Source organism: Pagrus major, chromosome 19 (assembly GCF_040436345.1).
Source record: "Pagrus major chromosome 19, Pma_NU_1.0".
NCBI lineage: Eukaryota > Metazoa > Chordata > Actinopteri > Spariformes > Sparidae > Pagrus > Pagrus major.
In genome coordinates, this window is record NC_133233.1 from 18,767,023 (window position 1) to 18,791,844 (window position 24,822).

Consider the following 24,822-nt stretch of genomic DNA (forward strand, 5'->3'; position numbering starts at 1 on the left):
CCTCACTGCTGTATGTGTAAAAATAGTAGTAATTGCAAAATCAACCAAATTTTGATCATTTTAATAATTAAAGATGTAGGAAAGGATTTAAAGAAACAGTGCAACCAAAAGTTAAAATTCAGTCACTCATGGAAAGTTGGGTGAAGTTTCGTAGTCCACAAAACACCTTTGGAGCTTCACAGCAAAACAGCGTTCTCCTAAACAACTGAAGGAGATAGGGACTCATTTTTAAAATGTCTAAAAAGAAACAAGAAACGGCTCCAAGCAGCTCGTCCGGCATGATCCAAATCTCCAGAAGCCCAGAGATCCCAAACTGAATTGAAAATGTTATTTACACCCTTTTTAAAGCCTAAAAAGGCACACCAGACGAGCCGTATGGAGCCATTTTGTGTAATTTTTTCCTGTGATTTTTGGATGTTTTCAAACTAGTCCCCGTCTACTTCAGTTGTTCAGGAGAGCAATGTTTTGTGGACTACGACACTTCACGTACCTTTCCAACAGCATAGAGGCGAGTAGACGACGACTGAATTTTCACTCTTGGGTGAACTTTTCCTTTAAGTGTTTGACACAAACCAGTTTTTGCACATTTGGTGAAGGTGACAAAACACTGAAATGACCATAAAGCATGTTATTACACCAAATAAGGAAATGTTTTTGATTTCTTTTGTTGACAGACAAAACAAATGCACAGTATGTTATCCTACATAGTGATGTTACTTGATGTTTTACCCCAGTTAGAAACAGAAATCCAGAAAGACTTGTTTGGGATGGTAGTGCTGCTGAAAGAAAATACAGTCGACACCGATCAGATATAGAGCGTAGGAAAATCCATTGTATTGAACCATGTTTTACAGATGTTATGTCATTTTCTGTAGCATACCTCAGAAACTTCATCAGTTCAAAATCATGTTTATAGTTCTTTAAATTAGGCAAAGTCAAATACCAAGCTGATAAAATCAAACCAACCTTAAATAAACAAAGACTTTTACAAAAATTGTACTTTCATTTTATCTAAATGCCATCCAAAAGTCTGACAGTGCAAGAACGTTCCTGCAAATGGCGTGAGCAATGCTTTTACTGTTAACGTATCACCTTCACCTGCTCTGGAATTAGGGCAAGGAAATGGCCTCTTCTCACTAACGACCAACATTCATTCTTATTGTGCATTATTTCTAAGGCAACATGGAGGACCAAGCGAGCGTTTTACTACTGAATCCAGTGGCTGGTGGTTGGGACTGTTGCCAGTATTTGCAGCAACATTGGCACGTTTTCCCCCTCAGAGCAGCTTGGTTAAAGGCAACATGTTACACATTGAGTCTGACTGACACACACACACACACACACACACACACACACACACAGAGTTACAAACACACACACACGGACCTTCACAAATCCTGCTGCGATTATACTTCAAAGTCCTCCGATCGTAATCTGGTGTGAGCTGCTGTGAAACCTGATAGATCATTAAACCCTTTCATTGACTAATTCAGTCATGTCACTTGCGGCTGTCATTTAAATGCATTTTTTTTTTTTTTACATAATGAAATCAATAAATACGCAAATCAAAGTGCCCAAATTCCAGTGTAAACACCATCCATGTAATCAATTTGGCACCGTTTTGGCAGCTCACTGTGTTTTTGATCAGGATTTTACAGAGTATAAAACATAAAAAGGTTGCTCAGAAAAATCAAAATGACAACCTGCCAACTAATTTGAACCTAACTGAGATGCTCCTGCAATATCGGATGCACGTATGTACAAATACTCGAATAGAAAACTCTGTGTACAGTACAGTGTGTACAAACGTGTAAATCACATCTTGTACAGGGTCTGAATCAGCATATTTTTTTAAAGGAACAGACATTTTGGATCATACGCTTGTTGGCTTTCTTGCTGTGAGTTAATTATGAAGATCGCTACCCCTTCTAGCGAACACTAGGAGACGGTTAGCTTAGCTTAGCTTAGCTTACACAGACTGGAAACAGAGAGGAAAACAGCTAGCCCACTGACTGTAACATGTTAAATATGGACGGAGCTTCCGCGTCTTAAAAGTGAAGCCGTTAAACCTGCGTTCTTTCAAACGGCCAGCAGGGGTCAACTCAACTGGTTACACAAAAGTTGATTTTATATATGCTTATGAGAAAATGACCCTTCTCAGTTGATTTATTACCTCAGTAAACACTTCCTTAAAGAGTTTATCGTCTCAGCCGTGACAAAGAAGAAATAACATGTTAAAGAGCGAGTCCGTCTGCGCTCTCTTCAGGGTTATTAAAATTATTACATGTTAGTAAAGGCAGTTATGTAGGTTGCAGCACTTTCCTCCACACAATTTTCAGATTTGAATAGATAAGGAACACTACTGGGTAGCTACAGAGTGATATAAAAACCTCAGAAAGACCCTTTTAATTAATGAGCTTTAGAGAATATGTAGGCAGATCTGATTACATAAAAGCCAGAGCCAGGCTAGCGATGTTTCTGCTAAGCTAACTAGCTGCTACAGACATGAGTGGTATCGATCTTCTCATCCAACTGTCAGCAAGAAAGCACATTTCCCCAAAATGTCAACCCATCCCTTTAACTGGCGTAAATCTTTTCATCTAGATCGACCTGAGGAGTGTTTGTATGGCAGGAGATTTCTCTGCAGCGGCGATCAGCTCTCGTCGAGCTCCTTGTGTTCCGCGGCTTCTACAACTGGCACATTGTAGTGGCGATCGTCCTCCGTGACGAGGCACACGGACGGCCAGTCATCCTTGTGGTCGTCTGGGTAGTAGGTGACAAACTCCTCCGTGTCAGCCTTGTACAGTCTGTAAACTTGAATGGTGCACTGCAAGGCGTAGCCCAGCAGGAACATCTCCACCTGCACCAAAGGCAGAAAAGGCAGGGAGGTAATTGCACGGTGACAGAATGCATACTTAACAGCTGCGTGAGCACAGGATATCTATGGGTGGGGTTTCTTTATGGGAATCGTTCCTGTAGAAGCTTTAATCAAAAGAGTCAAAATAACAATTAAACCACTCGGCACCTTGTTCTTTTTGAAACCTCCTCTGGCCCGAGGCTGGTGATGCAGAGATGTTACAGCTCGAAAACAGAGAAGCCACACAAGTGCTGACGTGTTTTTACTGTTCAGGTTTGAGATGATAAGAATGTTACACACCCAAACTCATCTTGTTGTTGTTTTTTTGTACTTTACCAAGCATGACCGTGGTTTATTTAGCAGAATTAATTACTGGATTCAAAAGAAATTCCCAGTAGCTACTTTCTTTGCTACACAAGCTTCCTGTGAATGCTCCCTACCTGCCAGGAAACTACTGTATGCACCCAGTAAAACATTAATTACACGTCTTTAAAAGCCCATTGGAGTGAATCTGCGGTTTGCAAATAAAAAGGAGCACTGGGTGTTCTCCTACCTGCTCTAGCCCGGCGCTGAGGCCCACGTGGCTGAGGTGGTTGGAGAGGAAGGAGCGTGGGCAGTCGGACGAGTCCCGGGCAAACAGCAGCCAGCAGAAGAGCGGCACGTCGCCGCCGGCCTGCATGCAGCCGTGCAGCTCCACCGCTCTGCCCAGCATGAGCAGCTTGAGCGCCTCCAGCAGCCCCAGCTCCTCTTCTCCTCCGTGAAACACTTGCTCGCACAACTGCTGCCGCTCCACAGCAGAGGAGCAGTCTACTGCTGCCTGCCACTGGAAACACATCGAGGAAATTCATCAATAACTTTTTTTGTAATTATCAAGTGCAATGCCACATCTTTGCTGCTTCGTATTAACAAATATGAGGACTGATGTCTGTTAGTGTAACAAAAAATGTGTTTTGTGAGGTCACAGGGACCTTGACCTCCGACCTCTGGCCAGCTAATCAGTTCATCCTTGAGTCATAGTGGACACTTGATGTCTGAATAAATTCCCTCAATGTATTTTTGAGATATCACATTCACAAGAACGGGACAGACGGTCAGCTTGAAAACATAAAGCCTCCGGCCACGGCCCAAACAAACAACAGTGATCTAAACGATACTCTGTCCGGCCATGAATGAATGATATTTAGTGTTTTGATAAGTGAGACACGATTTTGGGTGTTTTCAGCCTTTCCACCTCTTTCCCTCCGCTCAAACATCGCTAACTGCAAAACATCAGAGAAACACAATAATTCTGTGTTGAAGAACAAAAACCAAAGACGCTTTTTAATCTATTATTGATCCATTGGTATTAAACACAGACAGGACTGTAAAAGAGGGAGCTGCAGTTGTTTATTTACTTCCTGGGGCTGTTTGGTCGAACATTTTTTTTTCATTTTCAGAAACTGCAGCCTCAAAAACCAAGAAAAAAAATCATTTTAATATTCACTGAGGGGAGAAAGGAAGGTGTTTTTCCCCCATTCCCTGCATATACATATACAAAACACACCCCCCAGTCTATCTGAGTGCAACTATATAGAATCCATAATGTCAGGCGCAAACCAGCACACAGCTCCCCCTCATAAAGCTGAAGGGGTCTGACTTTTAAAAAACGTGTGTGCAGTAAACACCAGAATTCCTCACAAGCTACCAGCAGCAGCGTCTGACCGTAAATTCTGTCTGGGGCCTCACTCTGTTATAGTAAAGACAGACACTGTGGTTTTAACAGCTGAAACAGTTTCTTTGAGGCTGAGGGTCCTTCTTTACCTCCAAATTCTTCAGGGCATTACAAGGCTGTGTGTTAATGACACACAGAGAAAAAAAAAAAGCCATGAGAGACGGAGCAGGCCAGCATTTAGAGGACTGCCTCCCTTTAACATATGGTAGCAATCACAGCTAAAAGCTCTGCGGATGAGTATCAATACCCTCACTGTCCATGGATGGCACAAAAATAGCGCTGTGGTTTGGTGGCTCTGTGTTTTTAAAATACTTTCTCACATGTTTTCCGGGCAGATCTGGAGTCGGTACCTTATTTCGGAGAAGCTCCATGTAGCCTTTTAGCTGCAGGGAGGCATCTCCAGTCCCATCTCCCTGCAGGCATTCTCCAGGAAACATCCACTGACTTATCAGACCTTCCTGGGCCTCGAGTTGCTTCGGCAGCTGTAAATACAAAGATTAAAAAAGGCTAAGATGTCATTTTAACTGCGTGCAAACGAGCTGAATCACTGATTGTTAAAACATGGATGTTAGAGTCGAGTTTTGTGGCTTTTCTCATGTTATCTTTTCTTTGCTCTGATGGTCTTGAGTAATTACGGTGCATTCCTATTATACTGGGAAGTCGGAATTTCTGAGTTCGCAGTCGGAAATTTCAACCAAACAACGCCCCCAGAAGTCGGGAGATCCTCACCAACCCCAACCAGAAAATCCAAGATGGCTGCTCCACGCATCAGCAGCAAGTGAAAGCTGTAGAAGATGTTTATTATCACCTCCGTCTTATTTGTGTTATTAAATCAGTCGTACACACTTTGCTCTGCCATGCAATACGTTGTTATCAACTGGTATTGCTAACAATGGCTAACGATGGCCAACCAAGCTAGAATTGGTTTTACTAACAAGTTATCTTCGACTTTATTTTGTAAAGGTAAAATCTGCTAAAATGATGGCGCTTGACCAACAGTCAAGTCATGGCATTTCATTAAGTGCGTGTTTACCATAGTGATGTCCTCGTCCTGCAGCCACTCGGGCAGCTGGGTGCTGTGGGAGAGCACCTGGAACAGCGTTGCTCTCAGGGCGCAGTAGTTGTCCCCCCTCACTCTCCTCAAGCTGCCAAACTTCTGGGACATCTCTTTGTAACCCTGCAGCAGCACACAGGGACACCACAGGAAGTCTTTTAGCCATTTAATGTGCAAAACAACAACTGGCTTTAATCTGAAGCACTTCTTCCCGGGAGCTGCAGGCAACACCGACCTTTCTAATTAGAGCACTTTTGGCAGTATTTCCTTTCCACTCTCTCTCACTGTAAGACAGAATATCCATCGCCGGGTCCAAACTGCATTTGTCCTCCACCTTTAAAACTGAGGAAGAGAGAGGAGAGTAAAGAGGAAGTGATGGATGCAAACAAAAGGACCATTGTCTGTGTTGTACATGACAAAACAAAAGCAGTGTTGTTTCAAATCTCTGATGCAATTTCACTTCTTGGATTTACTGACGTGTAGTTTCTGACACAGACGGCGGTCCTGGTTCATCCTCTTCTGGTGCTGACAGCTCCTCAAATCCTCTGTACAAGTCTTCTTCACTGAAAAAGGAGAAAAAATAGCTCATATTTTTCTAATTGTCAACAGATCCTAAGAAAAGAAGACAAACCCTCGTAACAAATATGGTCCAAAGACAGATATATATTATTCTGCTGTGCCACAGACCTCCAATGTCGTCCAAAAACTATTAAAAACACATCAGTGAGCCACACTGGGTCACATGCTGCTTCGTTACCGTGATCTCACACACTAGTTTATTTTGAGTCAATCCCACATGCACTGTCCTGCTGCTGTAAATACTCACTAGTGCACCAAACTGGCATTAATCCACAGCCGAAAATCGTCCCCCAAGAATGCACTGTTTGTTCCTGCTTGAGTAACGTTTGCCTATAAAAGGGACTGTTCACCCCAAAATCAAAAATACGTACTCTTCCTCTTATCCGCAGAGCAATTTATGCATCTAGACTGCTTTTGTGTGAGTTGCAGAGTTTTGGAGATATGGGCCTTCCTTCTAGCACCACAGAACGAGATAGCGCTCAGATGGTGCTCATAGCGACAGGCTGCTGCACCCTAAGTGTGTGAAGGAGCGATATCGCAGGTCCTTCCTTCCTGCTGCTGTTAAGACTGTACAACCAGCACTGCTTCCAGTAGACCCCCCCCCCCACACACACACAAACACACACACCAAATCGACTTCAAACTGTGCAATCTCATTATCCTAATGTGCAATTTCTGCGTCTCAATGTGCAATGGTGTAAATATAGTTTTTTATATTTATATATATATAAATTGTTCATATTGTTTCTACTGCTATCCGCCTTTGCTGCTGTAATATTGCAAATTTACCCCGTCGTGGGACTAATAAAGGATTATCTCATATTAAACACCAAAAAGATGCATCTAAAAAAACTCAACAGCGACGTCTCTTTGGAGAAATCATGACATGATTACTTAAAATAATCCGCCGAACTATTTTCTCACTGTCACCAACCATAACACAGCATGGAAGTTTATGTGCATCTACTCACGGACGAGCGACTAGGTAACTAAGCTAGCTAACATTACAGCTCATCTGAGGAGGACGACGTTAATGTTTATATCCCACATTGTCCTGATGAGCAGGAGTCTTCATATCTTACAGCTCTATTTCTAGCCGCAATTCTATTTCTAGATATAAATATAAGTAGTTGACACATATTATAGTTTAATGCAAACATTTTTACAGTTATTTTAGACTTTATTACTTGTATATAGTATCTTTACTTACTCCTATTTATTAGTCTCTTATTTAAATCTCTCTATAGTGTGATCTTTCTATTCTAGAAGAAGCAACATACCAGTTTCACCAATTTTTTTGAGCACCAAAAGCCGAGTGCCATCTACTGTCCCTTTAAGAGATGAACGGAGGTTTAAAAACTGAAATATACTGCATGTTTGTGCCACATTTTTAAGAGTGACGGGTTTGAGGTCAGCAGACACTGTTGATTTTGGTGTTTTTATGGAATGTTGTTGACAATAAAAAATAAACACCAACCTCGTCCTTTAAACTCCCGATAGACTAAACCAAACCGTGGCAACATGCTGTATGCCAAAAATATCAATAGAAATAGTATTGTCTCTGTTTTTGCATCACTTTCACCAGAGAACTGTGTGTTCTTAGTGGTCAATCTGAGGCAGTAATACACTCACTTTTGTAACGATGTCCGTCTCTGGGGACGATGATGTGTAAGCGCTCTCAAAGCTGGAGACTAAACACGTGGTGCTGACTGTGTTGCCACACAGTTTTAAACAGTGCCTTCCTGTTTTGTAACTCAATCTTACTAAATGGCAAACATGTGATGTGTGTGATGCTTAAATCAATTCACTCTACAAAGCCGCAGAAACACAACTTAACGAACCTGTTCCCCAGGCCGTCTTCAGCAGAGTGTCCCTTCTCTGTGACAGATATCTCTTCAGGCTTTACACCACTGGACGAGCTCGCCGGCTGCTCCTCTTCTTCAGTCACCTCCTGAAGCTCAGCATCTTTCCCGGCCTGAGTCTCCGTGGGAGCGTTTTCCGCCTCCTCCTTCAACTCATCGTTCTCCTCCGCTTTGGGAACATCTCCATCTTTTTCCTCTCCCTTCGGCATCGTTTCCTCCCCAATATCCTGTTTGTTGTTCTCCAAGGAAGTGAGCTCCTTTGAGCTCGTAGTTGCACACTCAGGATCAGGCTTTGCATCCTGGTCGGACTTTGAGCTGCAGAGAGAATACACCTTTGTTACTTGTACCTGCTTTAAATGTAACTAGGAAGTTTACTATGTATGTCTTTAACTTAAAATCTTTAAAGTGCAATGACGATGATGTTTATATCATGAAACGTATATTTAGTTGTACAAATATTGCAGAAAATATTCATAGGAAGTCTATCATTCTGATATTGCAACAGGTGGTGGTGTCAATATGCCCCCTAGTGGTCGCTGTGCGGTTTTTCAAAAACACAAGTTGATGTAAACAAGTGTCTTGTTTTGAGGCCGCAAACTCTGAACCGACTGACCTCGCGCTGGCGTCCTCCGGAGCTGTGGTCGCTGGCTCCTCGACACAGTTGGCTGAGAGTCCTTCACCGCTGTGGTTGAGTCCTGTGGGCTCTCGTCCAGAGGAAGACTCAGGGACATCATGGCTATTTGTGACTTTAGGAGCGGCCTCCTCTGTGGACACTGAAGATCCACTCCCTGGATCCTCTGTCACAGCGCTAGACACAGAGGGACAGAGAAAAGAGGTTCATTTCTAAACACCATCAGTCTGCTAATGCACAACAATGACTCTACAGAGACAGGTTGGACTAAACAAGCTGCTATCTATCTTTCTTTGTTTTAAATACTTGACAACTAAAGTCATCATCATACTGTTTTACCAGCTTCAAACAGTGTTCTGGGGACCTTATTTTCCTCTGAGAACAGCTTATTTATTCAGTTATAGATAAAATAAATGTGAGTTTGTATTATTACCTCATTAATATTGTAACTATTAAAATTCTGACTTTGAATTTCTTCTTCAAAACTACATAATGCCCCTTTAAAAGGAATGAAAAGAGACAGTGACCCTGGTACAGGGTAACACAACTGTAAGAAAACAACAACTTGCACGTTTAACCTTTATCAAAATATTGCAGCTCCTGCCATTTGGATATTGCACTTGGTCACATCTCAACTTTAATGAATCGTTAAGCCCTCGTCTACAGGAATATCTGAAGATGTTAAGGTAAACTAAAGAGCCAAATTTATTAAGTAATTCACCAGAAAAAGATGAGGGAAGTCTGAATGTTTTGCAGTAAAAATGTTTTTTTGTTTTCTGATTTCCTATCCTTTTTATCTTCCCACAAACGCCTCATGATTAACCTCTTCCCCAACCACCATCTCAGGAACCGCTGGTCGACAGTCATCAGTGTTTGCTTTACGGTATATTGTTTATTTAGACACCATGTAATTTTAAAAAAAAGACATGAAAATACTAATTACATAACACATAGTAAAATTAATATTAAAGCACTGCTGAGCCATTAGATTCTGATGTTTGTGCACTTTGTCAAAACAAAACAGAAAGTGAAACTTTACAGTTTGTCTCGTCATGTGACTCACCAGCTCGGAGACTCTTTGTCGATCTCCTGACTGACTGCAGAAATGGAGGACACCTGACAAGCTGCTGCAGTGAGCTGAGTGTGATTATTCTGAGAAAACTCCCCCGATGGCTCGGGTGCAGCGTTGTCAACCTTGACTGCTGTTTCTTCATCGTTATCATGAGTAGTGGCCGCTCTAATGTGCTCTCCCGTTGCGTTTGTCTCAGTATGGTTTTCTGCACAAACTGCCTCGGCTGTTAGTGAGCTGCTATCAGGGATTTTCTCCTGTGGTGAGGTGGGATTTTTTTCTTCTGGTGCCACGTTTGTTGGTGTAAAAGCCTCCCAATCAGCCTTCGTGGGTTCTTTCTGCAGGGAGTTTAAAGTGCATGGCAGAAGCTCAGGTTGTCTGCTGTCCGCAGGACGGTCCTTCATCCCTTCATCTTGTGCTCTGGTGGAGTTTTCTTTGAGTTTGGACCCTTTCCTGGGAGAAGGTGTTGCTTTTTGCGTGACCACCTCCATCATGGGTCCATTCTCCTGAGTGTTATTGGGCTCTGTCTCTGCAACCTCAGGAGTCGGCTTCACCTGTACAGCCTCAGCCTTCACCTGTACAGCCTCAGCCTTCACCTGTACAGCCTCAGCCTTCACCTCCGCCTTTATATTGGCCTCATCAGGTGTCCTGAGTGACAGAACACAGAGAGGATGAGCAACGTCACATCACGCAACAAAAAACAGCCTCCAAACTTTGAATTAAACCCCCAACTAAGTTGCAGCTTTGAAATCTTGAGAAATAACCTTTTTCATGACCAGGAATTATGCAGAGCCCAAAGAGATGTCTTCAAATTGCTCTTTTGTCCAACCAGCAGTGCAAAACTCTTCATAAATGACAAAAAGCAGCAAATTCTCACATTTAAGAAGCTGGAACCAGCAAATGTTTTGACATTTTTTTCTTGGCAAAGGACTGAAATGATTAATCAATTTATCAAGATAATTGTCAATAAAATTCCATTCAAACGACTCGTCTATTAACGGACTCATTGTTGCAGCACTAACTTGTTATAGATAAGATTTTGTCGCAGACTCTTTTCAACACTCTTTTCATATTGTAGGTCTGGAGGAGGTCATTGTTCTGTAGCGTCTTCCTGAAAACCTTTAAGCCCTCGGGAAGTCCCCACCGTCTCATCCTCCAGTCTATGCCTCCTCACCAACTTAGTTTCAATATTGACAATTGTCTGTAAAAAGCACTCGATTCTTCCTCTATTGAGTCAGTTCTGACATTTGTTATGATCTCAGACCGAAGGACAGAAACTACGAGGGAAAATTTGTGACTGTTTGCCCAAAGGTCACTGATCTTTGCTTTCTCGGTTTATTTCTTGTATAAATGTTTTTATTTCACTGGCTGATGACTCTGAGCCAAACTGCCTCTCTACAATGTTCAGTTTAATCTCTATTCTACATCTGTGGGAACATGAAAATATCTTTCAGGGTGTGACTAGCTGCTGAGTAACCGGTTTAAAATAACGTCTTGATTTTTTCCCCATAAGGAAGCTCAATGTCATCAGATCATGTAGTGATATACATAGTGCTGAAGTAAAACATAAATGGATGCTTGACGTCTCCAAACTATTATTGAAATCATTATCTCACCTCGTGTCATTATCATCTTCTCCAGGGCCACGAGTGCCCACCCTCACTGTTTCACATGCGGGCCCTGTGACCTTTGAGTCCTCCTTCAGCAACTCGCTTCTTTCCTCCAAACTGCTACACGGACTCTCAGCGTGACAGCAACTGCTCCCCATCTGTCCCCACACGGCTCCGACTCAGGTTGTAGGCTGAACGGGGACCTCGGGTCCAAAAAACGACCACAAGCGACCTGATGAGCCGCTGAAGCCTGAGGACTTCAGGAGTCCATGATGATAAGCGTCAAGCTGCTGCTGCTGCTGCTAAAGCCAGGAAGTGACCATGATTATGTCTTGTAATGAAGTTGATACCTAAGAAACACAATGTGCAACATCAGTGAATGAATGATTAAAATCGCTCCTTGCTGTTGGATGTAATTCTGTGACTCATCAGATTCTGTAACCTGATTAGGAGTAGGGGTGGATCGGTTATCGGCCATGGCCAATTATCGGGGCTGATAATCAGCATTTTCAGATTATCAGTATCGCTAATTTTTCAATCAGATTGCTGATAACATAATTTAATAGTTTGCTGCTTTGGCTCTGAAACAATGTCCGGCCCACAACACTATCTGATTGGCGACGCACCACAATTAATAGCCTAGAAAACACTGAATAATCTGAATCTGCAAAGTAACTAGTAACTAAATTAGTTATCAAATAAATGTGGTGCAGAGGAAGTATAAAGTAGCAGAAAATGGAAATACTCAAGTAAAGTACCAGAGCAGTACTTGAGTAAATTGTACAAATACTACTACTAATACTAATAATCTGTATTGGCCATGAAAAAGACATACTGGCTGACCCCTAATAAGGAGTTTTAGCTATATTGCTACTACAAATACTTATTTTTCTTTTTTTTTTTTAATTACTAGACAAGAGGATTTTTTACAACATGAAGAAACACCAAAGTTTCGACCAAATATTGTCACCTGATGTGTCAGTGCTGTACAGACAGACCTGTGCTGTCACAGCTACTACAGATAGTCACTCTCTGAATATTATGGTCACAATATTTGGTTAACATTTTGTTGTAGCTACTAATATAGTCTGTGACAACATAAACCAACTAAACAAAAACGTTGCATTACATCTTAAACTCCAATTCGGGTCACATAGTTTCCTGTGACACCTGCTTCCACGTTTCAACAACATGCCTTTAGTCCAAAATTAGCTTAAATCAGAGCTACACCCTTTTGCTAATGTAAATACAACACAAGGAAGTAACGTTATCGATAATGACAGCACACTTCACACCACACATTTAACTGGCACTGCCATATAAATAATGACCAAAACAAACATACCTCGACGGAGCTTATTTAGAGACGAAGTCCACAAGCTTTCAGTCATGTAGCTCCGATCCCTGTTTCACTTTTGGCTAGCTGGAAACAAGCTTAAGTTAGCTAGCCAGCTAGCTGTGGTAAACTTAAAATATACACATGCGCTACTAAATACTGACCGCCGCTCATAGCAATCACTGCTGCCACGCTGGTTACCTTCTATAATCACTGAATCAAGGTCGTTTAATGCGAAACATTTCATCAAAAAACGGGTATTTACTGTGTTTTATGCGCAACATCTGTTGGTACGAACCCCTAGCATAGCCGGAGCAGCAGGTCACGGCACGGTCCGAGCGCATGACGTCATACTCGTGTGCGCCCAGAGTTCTGTTGCGTTCAAGTGCTCCTCGGAAACTCGCAATTCACGTGAACCGCGCTGTGTTTAATACACAAAATAAATCCGGACACGAAACGATAAACAAACCGCACTGTCTCCAGCTTTTCATACATTTATATATTTAAATGGAATATTTACATTTACAGATGCTTTCTCCTGACTTTCCACAAGGTGAAACCACTGAAAATGGTATATACGTGTGTTTAAAGAGAACATAAATTAATAAATAAATATACAGATATTAAATGATGTTCTGTTCCACTTCTGGAAAGGAGACCCGAGGCATGCGCCCAGATCTGGCCCATGCCATATTTCACTATTTTCTGACCCAGCACTGCAAAATATAAATGTAAATGCAGTATACTGTATTAGTTTTTTAACCTATTAAGTCATTTAAACTTGGTAAGAAAATACTACACATTACAGTACAGGTACAGTGAGGTAACACACATTTTTTCATTGCTATTATCAAGTCGCAACATGACATTCATCTAAAATACTTTCTGCTAATCCAGGATGAAACATCATGGTAATAATATATCTATTGATTTTCTGACTCAGTTTACCTCAGTCTGTCATGTCAATGAGTGTGAAACTGTACCGGACACTTTTGCATCCAAGAAAATCAGTTTTGTGGTATTTTCTTGTTGTATAAATCTACCTCGTACTTTTCTGTGGCAATGTTTTAGTTTATATGGATTTAATAAAGGATGGATGGATTGCAGAGGGCCGAAACATTTCCGACATGTTAGAACAGATTTATGGTAATTCTTCATCGCATAATGTGTATTAGGACAATAATAAAAAAAGAGGTGATGTAAATGTTTGCATTTAGGTTGACAACAAAATACTTATGAGAACAGAAGTGCAGCAAAAATAGGAAATCCATTTTTATTTTTAAATATCCTTCAACCATCTTCTGAATGTAAAATATTTTATATTCTACAATCAAAAGCTGCTGTGTGTAGGAAATGTACACTAAAAACTGTTTTGTTTCATAGTTCAAGTGCTTATTCAAGTATAGTCCAAATGTCCCTGATGTTCAGTCGCTACATGTTCCTCAGCTCCTCTATGTGACCGATGAGCTCCTGTGGCAGCCCGAGCTCCGACACCACATCCCTGCAGCGCTGCAGGAGGTCGTTCATGCCTTCACTTGAGCTGGAGGAGCAGTCAGTGGACCCTGGATGGGGTTTCTGTCGTTGCTGAGGAGCATCCAGGTCCATTTTTTCTGCTCCCTTGCAGCAGTCTGTTTTATTACATCCTCCTCCGCTGCAGCAGTCTGTTTTATTACAGCCTCCTCCGCTGCAGCATTCTGTTTTATCACATCCTCCTCCGCTGCAGCAGCCCGAATCTGCCGGCTTCACCTCCAGATCCTCCATACCGTCAGAAACAGAGCTCACACTCGGAGGAGGATTCTCCAAAGCCTCCTTGATGCGATTCATGACTCTGTCTTCGTGCTGCGAAACCCGATGTAGGAGGTCAGTCACAGAGGCCGGGACGGGGCTTTCCGGATGTTCCATCTGGCACCAGCACAATATAGCACTGTGACGCGACACACAAAGGGGCAACAGTGTGAGACAATGGCACAGAGGAGTGACTGGGACAGAAAAGAGTCTTCAATAATGAGCCGGACAAAAGAGGCTCAGGATGTTTCTGAGCAAGAAAGAGGCAGAAATATGACACATGGGAGGGTTTTTAAAAGAGAGGGTGAAAATATAAAGGCAGGTCAAAAAAGAAGAGTCATGTAAACGAGCAAATACCTGATTCCAACATAAATGATGAGAAAAATAATCACACATACGCTGTCTGGTTGATGTTTACCAACTACTACAACACGACTCTGCAGCTTGATTTTTAATATTTAAAAACCGACAGAAGGACAAAAAATACAATAAACAATATAACGAACCGTCCAGCTCTACAGTAACACATTGTTCTGCCCTTTTAATCATTTAAAAACACGTCATCCGCCCACCTCCACCTTAGAAGCTCCACATTTTAAAGGTTTTTATGGAGGAAAATAAAAACCACGTGTCACTTTTCTCCCTCTAGTGGTGAATGCAGAGCTCAATAGATGAGATGCAGTTTGGGACTAAGTTAATTAAATATTGTGCGCTCTGTTGGCTAAAAGAGGCTTCATATCAAACCTTTATACATTTATTTGTGTAAAAGGAAAAATGTCGACTACTGACATAAATGTTTGCTCAATGTATCCTCTCTTTTTACAATTGATGACTTTTCAGTGATTTATTCGCTTTATGACCTTCTGTTTTACTCTTTTTTCTCTGTTTTCTGTGTTTAAAGTTTTGTCTTCTAGCTTGTTTTATTGCATTTGTGTATCATTTGGTTGTGTAAAGCACTTTTAAACTGTATTTTGAATTTGCCATATAAATAAAGTTTATTATCATTACTTGTAGTTCTGCTTTGACTCCTAATTTTGACAGTTTTATAATGTATTTTATTTAGGCAAAGTTTTCTTTACCAACATTTGACTTTTGGCCTCTTTTGTCAAATGAAAAATGGCTTTTGTAGCAAAACACGTTTGTATTCCTCAACGTAAGGTACCGACAAAAACTATAACTTTGGCGTCGACGTTGAAATGCCGTCGTAGCAACAGCGTAACAAAAACATTCAAGTAATATCCGGACCTTTTGCTTCGAGTGATATTAACAGTCGTGCTCGGCCATTGTGCCGAGAAAACAAATTCCCTATAACAATTTATCACAACCATCGATACTAAATGATAATTTGATAGTTGATTAAGCGTTACTCAATAGTTATTTCACCGTTAACAAACAATGAAATGTCATTTTAGCCATTCGTTAAGCAATTTTAGTTGTAAATGATTTTTACAGGACTGTGAATGGCTGACAAATACTGTGTAGTTCATCCTTAAGCATTATTTGGATGGCCACTGTAAAGATGCAACTGATGTTCATAACTTTTACAAATACTTCAATAAATAAATTGTTTATAAAGCATTTCTGTCTGACTACCAATAAAGTTTGGTTAACTATAAATGTACCATTTTTTAATGATTATTACACCACGTGTTGCCAGATGTACTTCTTCTTTTTGAGTGACACTCAGTAAGTTATAAGCAGAGATTTCTCCTTCTTAGATGGTTGATTTGAAGAACTTGTTAAAGGCGTAGAAAGATGATAGCATCCAGACTTTCACAACAAATAAAGAGCTGAAATGTTGATAAAAAATATACATAATTTTATATTCTCTCTACAGATCTCACTTTGGCCTTGAACCCTCTTGATCTGGGGTTTATTTACCTGTGCATGACAACTTATATGGTGGTTTACCTGGCTATTCCTTTGAGCCGGCCCACGGCCACAGTCAGAGCTGCTCCTTCGCTGTAGCCCAGGTTGAAGCCGGCCTGGAGTGAGGCGTCCTCCCCGGCGTCCGCTCCGTCTACGAAACCATCCTGTCAGGAGGGAAACAGCTCACATTAACACACTTAACTTCGCTTAACAACTGCCAACACACACCACAACTAACACCTGTAAGATTTCAGACTGATTATTCACGCACAGACGCGTATTTCCAGTGAAATGAAGCCAGCGAGACACATTTTAAAAAGCTAAACTAGCTTAGCCACAGTAGCTTTACCCGGATCCTCTTCTTCATGTTGGATGCCCACTCTTTGCTCGACAAGTTAAAATCGTCCGCACTCTGGTCGAAAACATCGTCTGCGCTCAACGAAACAGCTTTAACCCAAGACATTGTGAGTTTGTATGAAAATCTGGGGGGTTTTAATAGGCTGTTAATGTATCACGAGCATCACAACAGTCTCCCGGCTCGTAAACAACGTTGAGGCAACACAGGAGCAACTTCTAGCTAACACGTCATCATCCCGCGCCACACAGGAAAATCCACCTGAAAACGACATTCGTGCTGCGCTCACTGATAAATTACAGTGCTGGCTGTCTTTATTGGAAATAAATAAATAAATAAATAAATAAATAAATAAATAAATAAATAAATAAACTTTAGGAAGGAGAGGAAAGAAGAATACATTTACACCTTTTAAATAACTTTTTACCTCTAATTTTTCCTCTTCAGGACTCAGTAATTTATCCTAATTTATTTATCCTAAAGTTGAAACCTCTCACATTTAATTGTATTTAACCATGTGAGGTGTTTAGAAGGAGAAGCTCTCTTTGGTCCACCTGACAACAACCTTTAGACATCTGGAAAAAGAGCAGGAAATAGGCTGCTGATTTAATCTTCAATAATATATTATACTTTCTAAGATGATCATGTTTCATTGTTTTCATCTTGTTTGAATATGAAATCCTAATTGTAAAAGTATATCTTAAAGATAGTTGTAAAATAAATGTAGTGGATCAATACACATTTTTGTGATATTTCTTCCTGATAAGTAATCAAATAGTGTCAAGAGGCACAAAATGGAAATGCTCCGTTAAAGTACAAGTACTTTAATAAATTAATCTGAATTGATTTGTTTTCTTCAGACTAAATTAAGTTAAATCATAGAGCTTTTTTTCATACTGTGTTACCAAATATTGTGGTTGACAGTCACAAATTGATTCATTTGAAGCAAAATTACATTTATTTGAATTATATCCAACTCAGATAGAAACAAACCATTTCAATTGATCAAAACTTTAACTGTGGATAAATAACTGTCATGTACCTCAGTCTCTCTTATCTTAATTCATTTCACTTGTTCAAAATGTATTTACATAAAAAAAAAATTGTATAAACTATTTTTTCCTGCACTTTGTTAAGCTTGCAAAAAAGGCGACACAAAACATTTTTATTTTTAAGGTGTATTTTTTTTCTTCTTCTGTGGTATTTGTGTATAAACTGTGAGGCTGCGGCGCATCACTGCCATCTAGCGACACTACACATGAGATCACAGTATCTTAAAAACAGCAGGGGGCGCTAGTGGCTCACTGTGAAACTGAGACAGCTCAGCAACATGAAACATCCTCTGACACCGGAACTGACTGTGTTTACAAAAGAGGGGAGATCAATTAAAGCTGTGAACATATAGTTTTAGCTTCATCATCATCATCATCATCATCATCATCATCATCATCATCACCATCATCATCATGAACAACGGCTCTTTTATATTTTTTATTGTAGCCTTCATCTGTTTGGCTATGGATGTGTTTTTATTAAATACTTTCTCTCTATATAGTCATGATGCCAAGGACAGTTTTAACAAGGTATATCAGAAAATACTGTTGCTGCACAATGTAAAAACCACACGTCTCCATATTTATTAACATTTATGAGTTAAGACGACTCTAATGTATCAAAAACCCTGAAAACTAATTGAAAATTAACTATTTTAAAGCTAAAATCAGGGCTGTGACTAAAAGTTCTTATAGCATCTCAAAGAAGTGTGGACAATTAAATGTCACATGTCTATCTGATCAGTGAAACATGGGAATAATTGGTCATTTATTTGCATTCAGTCAGTTTAAATCAAACCTCAATTTCAGGCGAATGTCTTCATAGATTCAGATGAGTATTATTGATTTTATTGTTTCTACATTTATAGAATTAAACACAACAGCAAATATAATTAAAAACACAAAATAATCTTGCTTTACGTATGCATCATGAAGTCGTATCCATGTGTTCAGACAAGAAATCAAAATGTTTTCACGAATGAAATGTTCCAGGGGGCTGATGAGGAAAAAAACATGGAAGAAGAATCAATTTACCGTCACATAAATGAATCTAACGTGCGTTCTGGTCAGAAACATGTTGTCAGAGTGTCAGAAATCATGTCTGCTGTTGTTGCTTTTTAGCATCTGTGCAGCTTCAAATCACTGTCCAGTGCGTCTTTATGGCTTCCTGTTAAAGATTTCAACAAGAAAATGTCACCTGTCATGACAAACGCATTATTCACTCATCAATAATACATCTCACCTCCCTCTTTTCCCCCTCACCGTTGAGTAAAAAGATGAGTTCCTTGTTGTTTTATTTTTCAGATTCTCTCATTCCTCATGCTTTATGTAAAAACACAGGAGAGAGCAGGGACAGACAGACAGATGGACAGACAGACAGACAGACAGACGGATGCCTTTTTCACCTTGTTGGAAGGCATTTGCAGCCGCTGGACAACAATGGCCTTGAGACCACTCCGAGGGCCACGGCGGAGTTGTCTCTGTTCTGGAAATGGAGGCCTCATTCGCGGGCAGCCACACCTTCAGTCCCCTCTCGCTCAAAGAGTCAAAACAAGCAGCCGGGGCAATCACCTGACACATTTCCATCCAATTTCCACTGCAGAATGTGTTCATTTTCAGGCTAATGGCATGTCATTTTGCTGGAGCCTTTGGTCAAGAATTAATCCTGGAATCAAAACAGATTTTCCGGGGAGCAATCTTCCATCAAGTATTGATTTTTTTACACTCACGGAGCCTGTACTCCCTAATTTAACCTGACAGCCAGCAGCACAATGGACTGGGAGCACCTTGGCATCTCACAGAGGGAGCTCTCCTCCTCCTCCTCCTCCTCCTCCTCCTTTCTCGTCTCCATGAGGTGAAAGAGAGATTGGGAAGGGAAGAGGAGAAAAAAAGGACTCCCAGATGTATAAAACAAAGAGTGTTGCTTACAGAAAACAGAGAGATAAAGCTTCCGTCTCTCTGTTTTACCTCTAATTATGTTTTCTAGTGTAGTGCAACTTGGGCAGGTAAGGCTGAGAGGGAAAAGGGGAGAGTGTTCTGGGGCCATCAGCTATCATTATGTGCCTGTTGACATCTCCCTGTCTTTGAGTGATTCTCATCTGTGATTTCCCCTGGCCATTTTCCACAGATGCACCAAGAGGGGTTTCATCACAGGCCTCGGTAAAAAAGGACCAAAGTGTCCACACAGGCCCTCACTAATAAGAAAGCAAAGATGTGTCCGACCATGTCACTCCTCTCCCATCCATATCTGCTCTCATGATGCCTTCAGATATGCAATCATTCTCTTCTCTCTCCCCCCCCGTCTCTCTCTCTGCATGTGCTGTAAGTATACTATACCGTACGTAGAGGTCAGCGGGATGAGAGGATGATGGAGGGCAGGGCCGGTTATTTTCCTCCAGCTCTTAAAGCCGCGATGACCCATGTGCAGGAGAGTTGCTCTTTGCCAGAGGGGTTTTTTTTCCCGCACGCTGCTTACAAGCTACTTGACAGGAGGGGAAACTGGTTCACGTTTTCAGCTGCTGCTTTTAACTCATAATCATCCGTCTCAGGTGTAATGTGTGTGGTTTCATTCACATTAAAGGATGAATTCACCTAAAAAAAATAAACATTCGGTCATTATCTGCTCACTGTCGATGGAAAGTCAGGTGAGGCTTCGTAGTCGGCGAAACATTTTTATGGAGCTTTGCGGCAAAACGACGTTGCAGCGTCCTCCTGGACAACTGAAGTAGATGGGGACTTGTTTTAAAACATACAGCTCATCCAGCGTAATCAACACTTTTTTGCTGCGACGCTCCTGAAATGTTTTGCGGACTACGAAACCTCACCTGACTTTTCATCGACGTAGGGCTGAGCAGATAATGACTGAATTTTAATTTTTGGTTGAACTGTTCCTTTAAGTTGCACATTTTTACATGCATTACATTTTGTTGTGAAAAAAAGTACCCAGAAGTCATAGTTGAGTAAGATATTGTGTTAAAATATAACTTTGGTCACCATTTTGATTTCCAACGAGTCTTAAAGTGTCTGATATTAAACGTACTTCAGCATCAAAAGTCAATTTTATATATTAACAAGTCAATCTAGAATTAAGTGGAATCAACTAATATTTTCTAATTAACTCGACGTAAATATAGTTATATAAGTATAAGTTTTATTTATTTCAAGTTAGTTAAATTTAAAATTTCTAGTTCGTCTAACAGGAAGTCTGTTGACTCAGAACGATGAGTTGTATGAAGACACTGTACAGATTTCAGTTCCCAGCATGCATTGTTTCACAGTTCAAACTCTCCTGAGACCCTTCTTCTTCTTCTTCTTCTTTTTTTAAGGAAAACATACTTGATGGAAACTTGTGTGTCTTTAATATATTTTAAAATAAGTCATTAGTTTGTTTTCCTGATGACGAACACGTTGCTCACCATGATGAAGGCGTGTAGGTTATTTAATTCAGTCTCTACCGCCTCACGTTCATCTATCATAAATGTAAAGTTTAACGGGAGCTGCTGCTGTTTCTTTGAGTGGAATGACCCTTTAAACTGAGAAAATGCAAAAGAAAATCAAATCTCTATAATATTTCAACGTGTGACTCGACAGTTGTTGATTTAACATAATATATTCAATTTGTTCAACACGTTTTCTCAATTTCAGTTAATTTAAAAATGTCTTTCCCAGAGAAAGAAAACTTAAAGGCAGACTTACAACTAATCATCCAAGTTAAGTTAACTTAAAATATTTAAGGCAGCAGTTGAACTTACATTTTTAAGTTGAAACAGCCCAAAACTATACAGTGTTCAGAGTTTTTTCTGATGATTTGAATCTTTTTTTGATCCGATTCATGATAAAATACATGGAAAAGTAACTAGTAACTTAAGTTATTAAATAAACGGAGTACAAAGTACAATATTCGCCTCCAAATTGTAATAGAGTGGAAGTTTAATGTAACAGAAAATGGAAATACTCAAGTACAAGAACCTCAAAGTTGTACTTGAGTAAATGTACCTGGAGACACATTATTTCCATATATTATTAACACATACATTTTTGGATTTCATGTCCGTTTGTGGGTTTATGTGCATTTATAGTGCAAATGTGAATATATATATATATATATAAATGTTACGTGACGTCAACACCACTGATTTTCATATATAATCTTTCCTCCATAAAGAATAAAGAAAGGTGGAAAATGTGACCTTTGAAAAAAAGCAAAATAAAAAATGTGGTCACCAAAAGTTAAAAATAACTGTACTTAGTTTCACTCCATCACCGGCCTTAAGCACAGACCCATAAAACCTTCACCCGGCATCGCTGCTGGTCACTTAGCATCTTTTTAACTGTATTTCGCAGGTTAACTGGAGCGCCGACGTTCTTTTGTTGGTTTCATTCATGCTACAAACGAGAGACGAGAGCGGCTCTTTGAATCCTTCCCAAAGCTCGTTGCCGCAGCAGGTCCGCTGACACTTTAGCTGTCACATTTCAAAACTGATTTCCAACCTTTGCTGCTGACGATCTCGTATAAACCAACGGCCACTTGTCTGCTCCACAGCGGGAGAGTAACTACAGTCACAGTCAGAGTGAGAAGAAAATATGGAAATATAAAAGACACAGAGGATAAAAAGTTCAGCGCCGCAGTAAAAAGTTACATCTTGTGTGGATGTGTTTCCATTCCAGGGACTATTGTTTTAATCAGCTGCCTGTTGTGGAGTTAAATATTCAAATTGCTTCATGTTTCTGATGCAGCGGGTGATAAATGTTGTTATTATCACTTATATATATAAAAAGTCTCTTCATCAACTTTGAGTTTTGTTCTTTATTAATGAAAATTTGGTGGATTGGTCGGATTATAGTTAATTAAAGTTATTTCACTGTTGACAAACAAGTAAAAGCTTTATAAACATTTATTAAGCACTTGTTAATTATACCGTCTGTCTCATAAAGGGGCAGTGTGTAGTTTTGGAGAAATTCAAACTCAAATACAAAGAAACATTTCATTTTCTATAACTGAATAAACAAGCTGTTCTCAGGGGAAAATAAGGTCCCCAGAACACTGTTTGAAGCCAGAAAGGTGGCAGGGTCCGCCACATATAAACAAAGTAAAAACAGAAATTGTGTTGTCCTTTAAGGTCAGTTTGTTTATTCAGTCATGGAAACGGGAGCGTTTGTTTATTTATTTTGTTTAGGCATAAACAAATCAGTCGATGACGATCTTTCTCTTCTGATTAAATGTCTTTCCTAAAACTACGTAGTGCGCCTTTAATATTTACAGTATATTGAAATCAATAATCGATCAATCTACAATTCAACACTTGTTAATATGTGATTTAGAAGCAGCTCAGCTACTCTGCTAAGCTAAATAGCTTTTACAGGAGTTGTGTGTTTATTCTTCTCGTCATAAGTCAAATTAAAAGTTAATTACAAAAATCAAAATGAATAATAAATCAATCTACTCATCATTTAATCATTTATAATACGTAACAACCATTCGTTATATGCACTGCTGTCATGAAATGTATTTATTCTTATTTACTCATTTGTTTATCTGATCGAAGCGGAGCAAGTTAAAGAACATCAGCATAAAAAATACAAAGAAAAAATGCAAAGATTTAGCGGGACCGCTGATTTTCATCCACAGTCCCGGAGCACGAAACGATGTCGTGGTGAAGTGAAGTTTTATTTATTTAAGGAGCTCTCTGAGGGTCGTCCTTGAAAGACTGACAAACTCATTGAAGAAGAAATCAGACGCATTTCAAGACGTCTCTTTGTTTCAGTCTTGGAGATTTCTGTTGTTTTGTTTCTGTTCTTTATGCTGTTGTGAGCGGAGGGGTTTACATCATAACGACCATTTTCAGTTGTGTTCAATGCGTCAAATTGTTAAATCAAAATTCAATAGATACATGCTAATGAAAGAAGCTAAGCTAAGGACGAAACTCTTCATCTCTTCCAATCCTGAACGCTGTGATAATTGTTTTGATGCTCAAGGTCGACACAAAGCGAGCCACAATCTCGTTTTTTCCCTTCTTAAAGGACTTAGCACGCCGTTATTGATTAGAGTATCTATTAAGTAAACTATTTAAACTATTCACTGACATTTCTTTCTTGTTTCCACCACGTCCTTGTGTTTCTTAATGTGCCGTACATTTACTAAATTCAAAAGAAAGTGCGTGCGCGGGGGACGAGCCATTAGAGCTGGACGTGAACTTTCAAATGAATCGTTATCGATCACCTTCTTTCTTCCGCGGCAATGTAGAAAATCCAGAGCGGAGACTCGCGCCGTCTCACCTGAGCAGTGTGTTTGTGAGACTTTTTAGGAGAAGATTCCCGCACAGAAAACAGAGACATCACAGCCTAAAGACGTGCATTCAAAACCCAGAAAGTGAAATGGACTATGTGTCGATGCAATCAGCGGCTCAAGTCAGACAGGTGTCTCTGTAAAGACCCGGGCTATTAACTCCTCTACCTGCAAATACCTCACAGTGTGTCATTGCTAATAATGCTGAAAAAAAAACCAGCAGAGAAACAACAGTGAAAGCAAAAGGGATCATATGCATGGCCAACCTCGATTGCATGTGAGGATTGGTAATTGCACCCCCAGAGGCATCTGGGTGTGCAGAGCAGCAAAGTGGGAGACGCCTGAGCAGCTCGGGCTTCACAGTCAGTGTACCAACATCTCAACCTTGAGGAGGAAGTGAAAACAAGAAGGCGGCGGCAGCGGCGGCGGCGGGTTGAGGGATATACAGACAGTTCATTTACCCAGAACATCAGCCCACCGCGCATTGTCTGAAAGATAAGGGAAGTGAATGCTTCATGCCTGATGGAAAACAAAGGCAGCAATTTAAAACCATCTGCATCCAACACATGCACTCTCTCCCTCCACCTCTCCGTTTCTGTGTCCTGACTGATATTGAAACATAATCCATTTGGAGCGCCGACATGTCATAATATTTCTATCCAGGCCTCCCTCTCCCTCCCATTCAGGACAATTTCAGGTGGTTGGTATGTTTTATTGCAACAAGTCAGACGGTCGGCTGAAAACTCTCCACTCCGATTCTGTTTGT

General features: G+C 40.4%; 2 protein-coding genes across 2 annotated transcripts; both read right to left on the bottom strand.

The window, feature by feature from the left end:
- Positions 1-810: 810 nt before the first annotated feature.
- LOC141014401 (uncharacterized) lies at positions 811-13,064 on the bottom strand. The gene is made up of 11 exons (XM_073488164.1): positions 12,719-13,064; positions 11,380-11,723; positions 9,758-10,411; positions 8,677-8,871; positions 8,043-8,378; positions 6,100-6,185; positions 5,858-5,964; positions 5,602-5,745; positions 4,919-5,050; positions 3,411-3,680; positions 811-2,860 (listed from the first exon to the last, which is right to left on the bottom strand). Exons 2-11 carry the CDS (start codon positions 11,529-11,531, stop codon positions 2,654-2,656), a joined length of 2,283 nt encoding a protein of 760 aa, XP_073344265.1. The 5' UTR covers positions 11,532-11,723; positions 12,719-13,064; the 3' UTR covers positions 811-2,653.
- An 893-nt stretch (positions 13,065-13,957) lies between these two features.
- otulina (OTU deubiquitinase with linear linkage specificity a) lies at positions 13,958-16,917 on the bottom strand. Its single transcript, XM_073488461.1, has 3 exons — positions 16,713-16,917; positions 16,406-16,527; positions 13,958-14,633 (listed from the first exon to the last, which is right to left on the bottom strand). Exons 1-3 carry the CDS (start codon positions 16,824-16,826, stop codon positions 14,141-14,143), a joined length of 729 nt encoding a protein of 242 aa, XP_073344562.1. The 5' UTR covers positions 16,827-16,917; the 3' UTR covers positions 13,958-14,140.
- Between the last annotated feature and the right edge of the window lie 7,905 nt (positions 16,918-24,822).

Excerpts from the sequence above, each read along its gene's own strand:
- LOC141014401 (XM_073488164.1), bottom strand. The coding sequence starts at position 11,531 with ATGGGGAGCAGTTGCTGTCACGCTGAGAGTCCGTGTAGCAGTTTGGAG. Across the intron at positions 5,965-6,099 it reads GTCTGTGTCAGAAACTACAC|TTTTAAAGGTGGAGGACAAA; the intron begins GTCAGTAAATCC and ends TCTCTTCCTCAG. Across the intron at positions 3,681-4,918 it reads TGGAGCTTCTCCGAAATAAG|TGGCAGGCAGCAGTAGACTG; the intron begins GTACCGACTCCA and ends ATGTGTTTCCAG.
- otulina (XM_073488461.1), bottom strand. The coding sequence starts at position 16,826 with ATGTCTTGGGTTAAAGCTGTTTCGTTGAGCGCAGACGATGTTTTCGAC. Across the intron at positions 16,528-16,712 it reads ACATGAAGAAGAGGATCCGG|GATGGTTTCGTAGACGGAGC; the intron begins GTAAAGCTACTG and ends CCCTCCTGACAG. Across the intron at positions 14,634-16,405 it reads CGGCTCAAAGGAATAGCCAG|TGCTATATTGTGCTGGTGCC; the intron begins GTAAACCACCAT and ends GTCGCGTCACAG.